The sequence below is a fragment of the Gopherus evgoodei genome, chromosome 1 (assembly GCF_007399415.2).
Source record: "Gopherus evgoodei ecotype Sinaloan lineage chromosome 1, rGopEvg1_v1.p, whole genome shotgun sequence".
Lineage (NCBI taxonomy): Eukaryota > Metazoa > Chordata > Testudines > Testudinidae > Gopherus > Gopherus evgoodei.
Window position 1 is genome coordinate 44,556,006 of NC_044322.1, and position 9,789 is coordinate 44,565,794.

General features: G+C 39.0%; 1 protein-coding gene across 8 annotated transcripts in view; it reads left to right on the forward strand.

The window, feature by feature from the left end:
* Positions 1-9,789, forward strand: part of FRY (FRY microtubule binding protein) — a 388,433-nt gene that overhangs the window by 131,324 nt on the left and 247,320 nt on the right. For all 8 annotated transcript variants that reach the window (XM_030563058.1, XM_030563048.1, XM_030563011.1 and 5 more), the window contains one exon: positions 2,206-2,405. In XM_030563058.1, coding sequence (XP_030418918.1) covers positions 2,286-2,405 — 120 coding nt within the window. In that variant the 5' untranslated portion in view covers positions 2,206-2,285. The remainder of the gene's footprint in view (positions 1-2,205; positions 2,406-9,789) is intronic.

Below are 9,789 nucleotides of genomic sequence, written 5' to 3' on the forward strand. Positions count from 1 at the left end.
ATAATATCTTTGTAGAAAAGAGCATTACTAAAAGTGTTTCATCCATTGCTAAAGGACTCAAGTGACAGAGGTTCTATACGTATCTTGGGAGGCACTTCCATCATCTAATAGATTTGATATTAAATATAAATTTTTCCTTGTTCAGTTGCATCCCATTATTCTTCATAATACCTCATAATACCATCCTAAATGATGATGGGAGAGGAATTTGTAGTTATACTCTTTGCCAATTGTTCTTTTAATACACTATGAAGTCTGTTGATGTTTAGAATAGCTGAACTAAATGAGGCACTCCTTTTTTAGAAACAATTTTGTATCAAAAATGTAGAAGTGCTCTATTTATGATTTGTTATTTGCACAATATCACATTCCCAGCATAACTTAATTATCATTATGATGTTTTAACAGTCAGTAATCAATGTAAGCTTTATGGAAAGTTAAGCTAGATGGAGAAAATAATTGGTGCTAGCTGTACTAGAGCTGTATGTGATCTCATATCTTGTTAATTAAGAGGCTTATTCCCACTGCACAGCAATATGGATTGGAGATTTGTCACCTTTTAAGAGTAATGGCTATTCTGTCATGCACAGAAGAGTAAATTGACTTTGGTCTAGCTAGCATATACATGCTATAATGGTCTTTTTAAAATGTTCCCTGTTCTGCAATGCAGTTTCCATCATTTTCAGTGCTAAACTGTTGGGCCTAATTCTGCAAGGTTCTGAGCACAGCCTGCCAGGTCCTGTGCATCCTCAAATGCCATTGAAATTATTGGGAGTTGACGATGCTTAGTGACTTGTAGAAACATATGTTAAACTCAGATGGTAAACTCTGATGGTATTTTTATGGTAAACTCAGATGGTTAATATTTGAAAATAACTTTCCGCAGAAGATACCAAATTTGTCCCAGAAGAGCATATGGTATAGAATGCTAAGAGCCAGATTCTAATCTTAGATGTGTGGTATCCATCACTGGGTATCTGAAAAATCTACTTCTGTATTTGCAGTTCTCATTATTTTTCTAACCTGGTAAGATGCACACAAAAGCGATGCATGTGCTTTTTGGTGTTTTTCTCTTATGATTACAGCAAGATTGGGAAGTGATATCAGCCTTGTGTATATTATCATTTCTTAATCTCTCTGCCGCCACCTCCACAGCTGCTCAAAGGTATTCTGATGAATTGCAGCAGGTGTGGCAGGTGATCTGCTCCAAGAGCTGCTCATAATACCACTTGTTATACTAACTGGAAAGTGAACAGCAGAGGATGCAGCCAGCATCACGCCACAAGATCAGACATGTCACTTTTCCCCACAGAGGACTAAGTCTCTTCTGGCATAAGTTTGGGAGTTTAAGTTTAGGATTCTCATGCATAGAAAAACAGTATTGGCATTTGTTTTTATTTCTCTTCTGGTTTGTTATAAGAAACAGAAGCAGAGCTAAATACAATGCACATTGTCATCATGCTTATGAGGTTGATAAATAATGTTAATAAAACAAAAGTGTTTGTCCTTTCAGGTAAACTGATAAAATAATAGATGTCCAGTATCAGAGAAAATATTTGGGTCCTGACTCTTTTTGCATATGGTTTATACTGGTGAAACTCACCGGACTTATTCTTGATTTATAAGTGAGAGGAAAATCAGGCACTCTGTATTCTGTTTTTAACACACACACAAATAGTTATACTCCTGATCTCTGTGGGAGTTGAGCATTTTGAATAACAATAAAGAGAATAGTTGACAACTGAGCAAAAGTGATCTTATATGGAAGATAAGATGATGAGAAACTGGAGTGTTATTAAGAGTGCTGAGTGATGGCAGGTCTTATCATGTAAAAGAGTACAGAGTGGAAAATGAAAAGTAAACTGTATCCAGTCATAAGATATAAGATGTCATCTACAGTTTCTTGTGACAATCTAGATCATGTGTAGACCATAGCACCTAGTATAAACTTTCACATTTTTGTTCAACAAGTGCACAACTTACTTTCAATATTTATTTTCACATAATATGTTGGCTTGATGATCATAGAATTATAGAACCGGAAGGGACCTCAAGAGGTCATCTAGTCCAGTCCCCTGAACTCAGGGCAGGACTAAGTATTATCTAATCTGTTGCTTTGTTTCACTGATAAGACACTGGAATAGTCTTAGAAAACTAATACATGCAGGTGTTGCCAAAAGTAAACATATTTCTTGTACATTTCAGCCTCTCCGGTTGGTAACGGATACATCAAACCACCAATTCCTCCTGTTTCTGGCACACAAAGGGAAAAGGGACCTCCAGCCATGTTGCCCATCAGTGTTGACCCAGACAGTAAACCAGGCGAATATGTCCTGAAGAGCTTATTTGTTAACTTTACAACTCAGGCTGAGCGCAAAATTCGCATCATCATGGCAGAGCCCCTGGTGAGTACAAAGGAATTCCTAAAAAGTTTATTGTTAAATCAGTGTTGAGTTTATTATGAAATTTCTAGTCTGTTTCAGATTATGATATAAATTTCAATGAGGTTTCAAAATGTAAACAGTTCTCAAAAGCTAAAACATAAAAATCTATAGTACAACAGCCTGTATTTTACTTTCATGATAATAGTAGGTTTCTCTTTTAAGAATTATTTCACTTGACCTAATGTTATAATTCCTAATCTTCCAGATATGAGTAGCCATTATTATGCAACTAGCCTTCTGTACCTTTAACCAGAAATTGCATTTTATTTACCTTTTTATAATCTTGAATAGGCCAGTAATAGTTTTGCAGCACATATTTTAGCTGGAATAGCATCTCTTACAAATAATTAGAGACCTATATTTCTAAGTAATTGGGAAACTTTTGTAGTGCCTTTATAACATTTTATTATAGAACACTGTTTAGAACATTTAGAAAATCTGTTTAGACCCCATATCTTTAGGATTCTAGAGATTCCTAAAGGTAGGGAATCCAGATTGTCTTGTCTCTGATGAAAAGTGACTAGCTGTGTCTTTTTATTTAGATTTAGAAGGATTTGTTGTACATAGAAACATTTCTTCCCTCTGTAATGTTGTGCAGATGGAAGATAGTTACATAGTTTTGTCAGAGGTAAAAGACTGGGAAAGAATTTTAAGCACAGCATGGTAAAATGAAGCAAACTGTTTGGGGGAAGGAAGACGATCCAGTTTACTTTTCTTTCCAGATCTCTCCAAATAATCAGAGAGAGTAAAATAAAGGACTCAACCATGGTACAGTTCTTCTTGGGAAGAGGGAATGGCAGAGGCAGTTTGGTACCAAACAATCTTTGCATTACCTATAGTGAACACTTTTAAACACATAAAAATGCAAAATAATGTTATGAAATTGCTACGCAAGATAAGAGAAGCAACAACAAGATGGATTCTGAAGTTAAAAGGAGACTGGATACTGAGAAATACCTCTATATTGAGACCATTTATGTAGCCCTTGAACACTTGACCATGTGCTTTCATTTAATGTTACAGGAATAGACATAAGAACATAAGAATGACTATACTGTGTCAGGACAATTATCCATCTGGTCCATCTGCCTTCTGACAGCGGCCAGGTCCAGATGCTTCAGAGGAAATGAACAGAACAGGGCAATTATTGAGTGATCCTTTCCCTCTTGTCCAGTCCCAGCTTCTGGCAGTCAGAGGTTTAGGGTCACCCAGAGCATGGGGTTATGTCCTTGACCATGTTGGCTAATAGCCATTGATGGACCTGTCCTCCGTGAACTGAGGTAATACTTACAAGATGGAAGAAACTGGGGAATATGGCAAAAAATATATTGGCATGCTGAGTGAGGGTTTATGCCCACTGTTTCTTGCTTGGGTTTATAATCTAGCGTAGCTGTTGGATATCTGGCTGCTTCCGAGTAGTCTGCCAAGCATACTTTTATCAATTGCACTTCATAAGAATGTTGCCTCCTGTATTTTTTTTTTTATGGGGAAGAAATATGGACCTCATCAAGGCTGTCTGTGACTTTGTCACCTCAAAACTACATTTACTGCATTGTTTAATAGGGCTACATCCTCACACCATTTGGACACTGCAGCTACTACAGACTGTGGCACTTTGCCTATTAAATAGGATTTCACTCAGAGTGCATTCTTTAAAGACACCATCCATGCAGGTTTTTGGCTCCTGAGGCTATAAGCTCCCAATGTGATGTGTGCTTAGGTCATGACTGCAGTGTTAATTTGACATATGAAGTCCTAGAAGTTTTGAGTCCTATCTACTTGAGAAACTGCCTTTCTTTCTCTCTGTTATAAAGCAGCAGTTGTGATCATCTGAATATTTTGAGCTAAAGTGTCTCCTGGTTTAAATGGGAGGGGCCTGGGAGCAGGTCATTTTTGGTGTGAAGGGTCTTCTGATTCTTCTGATTTGAAATTTATTTTCCCCTTTCCTGCCCTCCTAGTCCACGACAGTCCAGATGTAGTGACCTCAGTACATGCAGTGAGATTCATTTGTCTCCCCAGACTTTTCAGAGGTTTAGGATTGATTAGGGAACTGATGAATGATGTGGTGGAATTAATTCTGGGGTTGGGCAGATTTTTTGGGAGGTCTATTTTTCTGCTATCGTATTGATACATTTTGATTATTAATTCAGAATATAATCTTTTTAGTGCATGTGGAGAATTCAGTAGACACAATTGAAAAAAATCTAAATAAATAAAGTAAAATTTTTAAAAACTTAAACTGGATTTAAACTGATAAGTGTACCTTAAAGAGCACACTTCAATTGATGGTGGGTGAGGGGGGAAAGACTGAATAATCTAATAGTTATGTTCAATTTCTGTGGTTCAGTTTCTTCCTGCTGGGAAGTAGATTAAGATGCAAAAAAAACCAAACAGCTCATTATTTGAATAAATGAGAAAGGCTGAAGACTTACAGAGTTGTTGTATGGCAACTTGCTGTTTGTCTAATATTATTTATTTCAGGTATATTATTATTTAGGAACTTACCTTACCACTTGGAAAGTTCCTATCTTTGTGGAGAGCTATATCTTAATCCATTTGCCAGAAAGAAGCCTCAAATGGATCAAGAAAATTTCCAGTCCCAATAAAAGAGACACCAGCAGTATTCACTGACACTTAATGCTCATTCCAGTTGTTTCATTGTGGTACAATGCGAGCTTCCAGCAAAAACCAAAGCCCAAACTATTTCAGTCCTCAAGAAGCCACAGCAAACCTTTTACTGTATTTCTGCTGCTTCTTGTACAGCAATGTAGAGAGAAATAGAGACCAGGGCCTTTTAATATCAAATATCATCATTAGTATTTATCTAAGTTGCACCATTCCAAAAGTGTATACATTTAGCATGCATAACACCAGCATTCAGTACCAGGAGTTCTACAGAAAGATAGTACCGTCTTTAGGTATTACAAATACAGTAAAAATGGAATCCAGTAAATGACAAATGTTTCAGCCCTTCAGCAGTCTCTGTAGGGATGTTGGGACATCAAGCTTGCTGGGAAATGGGAAATTATACAACCCCGGTTAAACCAGTGCTATTGAACGGAAGTGAAACATGGGCATCAAGGAAGGCTGGAGAACACCAGATTGACATTTTAGATTCTTGCTGGCTTCTTCAGCTGCTCCATATCAGCGACAGGACAAGATCAAAAATGAGGCTGTTCTAAGCCAAACCCAGCAATCACCTCTATCAGCCCTCAAACACCCCACATCCCTACCTGACACTTGCATCCCCCACGTCCCTACCCCCAACCTGAGCACCAAATGGGAGCTCCTGCACCGCCCCCCTGGCTTCTGGCTGCTTGCCCCTTGCCAGCCGGGGTCCCGGTTGCCGGTCCCACTCAGCCTGCTGCCGGCCTAGGTGAATGGAACCCCAGGCTGGCAGCGGACCGAGCGGGCCAGCAGCGTAAGATCAGCATTTTAATTTAATTTAATTTTAAATGAAGCTTCTTAAACATTTTGAAAACCTTGTTTACTTTAACTAAATTACTGTCGTATGCATATAATACAGACAGAGAGAGACCTTCTAAAAAACATTAAAATGTATTACTGACATGCAAAACCATTCATATCCCAAAGCAACCCCCTCTCCCACTGTTGACGCAGGTTTTGTGATGGGGACAAGGCAGCCTATGCCCTCTTTCCCCATCTATGGCATGAGTGGGTAGTATCTAGTTCCCTGCATACTTAAGACAGTAGTGTTTCCATTACAGTTGTCAAGGTTTTTTCCCCACTTTGAACTTGTAGAGTACAAATGTGGGGGACCTGCATGGACCCTTCTAAGCTTAATTACTAGCTTAGATCTGGTACGCTGCCACCAGCCAGAAATTCAGTGTCTGGCAGACTCCCTGTCCTCCCCCCCCCGCCCGACTTTCCCCTCCCTGGGTTGCCTTGGGAGGCTTCACCAATTCCCTGGTGAACACAGATTTAAACTCCTTGGATCTTGAAACAAGGAGGAATTAACCATCCTCCCTCCTTTCCCCCCACCAATCCCTGGTGAGTTCAGACCCAATCCCCTTGGATCTTAAAACAAGGAAAATCAATCAGATTCTTAAAAAGAAAGCTTTTAATTAAAGAAAGAAAAAAGTAAAAATTATCTCTGTAAAATCAGGATGGAAAATGCTTCATATAGATTCATATAGACCAGAGGGACCCTCCCCCCGGCCTTAGATTCAAAGTTACAGCAAACAGAGGTAAAAATCCTTCCAGCAAAAAGAAACATTCACAAGTTGAGAAAACAAACATAAGACTAATCCGCCTTGCCTGGCTATTACTTACAATTTTGAAACATGAAAGACTGATTCAGAAAGATTTGGAGAACCTGGATGTACATCTGGTCCCTCTTAGTCCCAAGAGCGAACAACGAACAAAACAAAAAGCACAAACAAAGACTTCCCTCCACCAAGATTTGAAAGTATCTTGTCCCCCTATTGGTCTTCTGGTCAGGTGTCAGCCAGGTTTACTGAGCTTCTTAACCCTTTACAGGTAAAAGAGACATTAACCCTTAACCATCTGTTTATGACAACAGTATAAACTATTACTGCCCTAGTATGTGTTTGCAGTTCCATTGAGTTCAATGAGAGCCTCGTGTGAACATCTGAGGTTCTGGGTCAATATATCAATCCAAAATTGTACATATTTTACCAAAAAAAGGAACTACCAAATTTTGTATTTTTAACATTTGGCTTGTATGTTGTCAGTTTATTTAATGTTCTCTGTCTTGTTCATTTAGATTCTGAGCTCTTTGGGACAGGGACTGTCTCATACTCTGCATTTCTACAAAGCCTATCATAATGGGAACTCAATTCTGATTGAGCCCGCTAGGCGCTACCTTAACACAAATTATAAATAACAAGAACATATGCTATACGCCACCATTCACCACATAAATAATAGCTGTCCTTGTTCAGTATCAAACACATGTTTTGGTGCCTGTGGGACAAAGGATGTGCTCAGACACAAGGTGGAGGAATCAAGGAACATGCTAGTGCATGTAGCACGTTCTGCTCAAAGATGACACCTTATGCAGCATATGCACGTTTGTGAGTCACATTAACTACACAATCCTTCCATAGGGCTTATCGATATGCTGCCATCAGCAGCAAACACTGGAAGGGGACACACAGTAGTGTTTCTTGTTAGAACAGTGGCACAGTGCACTCCACAATGCCTCCCTTAGTTACCCCATAAAATCTGGATTGGGACAGCAGAACTCCAGCAGTAGAGGATACATGGGGCAGAGCCACTTCTCTTTCTTTCTGCACTGACCATACCAAGATTCAGATTCAGCCAATTATGTTTTTGACTTTTTGACTACTGAAGCAGGCTTTGATCATCATGAGGACAATCTTTCTATTCAGTATGTTTTATAGACACGAAGAAAATGTAGAATATCCATCTTTAAGACCTTAGCAAGATAGTGCAAATTAGACTTGACACCTTTTGGTTTTAGATGTTGATCTTTCTGTGTGCTTTAACTAGAAAGGATTTTGTTTAGAATTGCAGGGCATCCTCTTTACCTTGTTTTGATCGACAAAGTTTAGCAGGGTTCTTAATAAGCATATTACATTCACAAACACATGGCTAATTATTTAGTCATTTATATATAATATTAATGGCTTTAAAATATTGCAGCGTTGTATGGCTCTAAGTCAAATGTATTTGACAGCAGAATTAATTTTAAAAAATGCTTTCCAGTTTATAAAATCATATTCAGTTAAGTGTATGATAGAACTTTTCTTACTGGCAATTTTCTCTAATAATTTATTGTTTTTAAACAGTTATTGAACCTCCCCTGTAATGAACTTTAACCATATTTCCTGGAGACCATTTTTTCCAGTTGATTGCACTGATATGTGTATTTGTGATTGTTTATTTTGAAATCTCTTTCTTTGCATCGCTTCACTTCCAAAACCATAATTTGGCAATTTGTGCTCATTACCCCTTGATCATTTTTCCTGCACTGGTAGTCTTATAATTAGCTTAGAATTAGGGAGACAGGGAGGTCATTTTGCTCTTTCAAATTATAAAATGTATTATCTCAACTAACATACAAAGAATAGGAAAAGGCATAAAAAATTAGTTTTCATCTTTATACTTGTTGATCACTTTGGGTGATAATTTATTCTGTAGTACTCCATATTTACATATCTGTTTTTATTCTCAGCATTAGAAGGCCTGTCTTCAAACTGCTTTCTACAGTATTTATGTAGTCGTAGACAGTGATGAAGTGTAATAAATTAAGGCATTGACAGAGGTTTACTAACCAATAATTTAGCTGCTTGTGAACTTCCATTTTGCTTTTCTACAGCAATCATTCTGAAGTGAGTCTCTTCTAGAACTTCAAATTCAAGAGCTGTGTCTTGACACTGAACTCAGAAGGGATCTGAGTCCCTTGACAACTAGGGTTACTAAAGTATCCATGCATTCTGCCAATAAAAAGCTGACAGCATAAATTTATAAGGCCTTTGACATGAAAAACTGATGGTGCTGGTGCAACTAACTGTAATTCTGATTAAACAGTTTATTTATTTGTTTGTATTACAGTAATACCTGGAGGCCCCAGTCAGGAATTAGGAGGAAGAAGGGCACTGTGCTGGAAGTTGTACAAACATAGTAAGAAGACAGTCCCTGCCCCAAAGAGTTTACAGTCTGACTTACCTCAGTATGAGACAGGAGTAGTAGATGAGCAAACTGGTGGGGGCAGGAAGAGGGAGCATGAGGTAAAAATAACATGAGCATGTTTTTGTAAAGACTAGCGATGTGCACAAAGTACTGCCTGCCTGTTGTCTGGGTATACCGCAAGAAGGACAGGCGACTTATTATGGGTTTTAATCAGGCTGCAACTTCATTATATAGATGTCTGGGACTACCCAGCAGATAAAGTGTTCAGTGCAGGCAAATCCATGCTTATTCAAATCAGTTCTCCGGGGCTTCTACCAGCCCCACTTCTTTCTATCCAGGTCCCCCAGCGGAGCCATGGCTTGGACCTTACCATCCACCACCCTCATAAGAGGGTTAAGGAGGGCTATAAGAACGGGGTGGGGGTTGGCTTCCACCCGTACCAATCATAGGAGTCCCCAACCCCCTCCTTTCTGTTCCATTATCCAGTACCTCCTTTTAACTCCTTTACCAGGCCATTTGTCTGGTCACTGGCTGCCCTCACTGTGGAGTACATGCTCTGAACATCTGCCATGAGGAGGCACAACAATTTGCTTGACTTCCCCCCCCCCAACCCCGCTGGGTTTCCAAACATCTCCAAATGGCCTGTTGCCTAGCAGCCAGACTGGGGAAAAAGAACCCATTGTCCCACGTGTGATCCTCAAGGGGC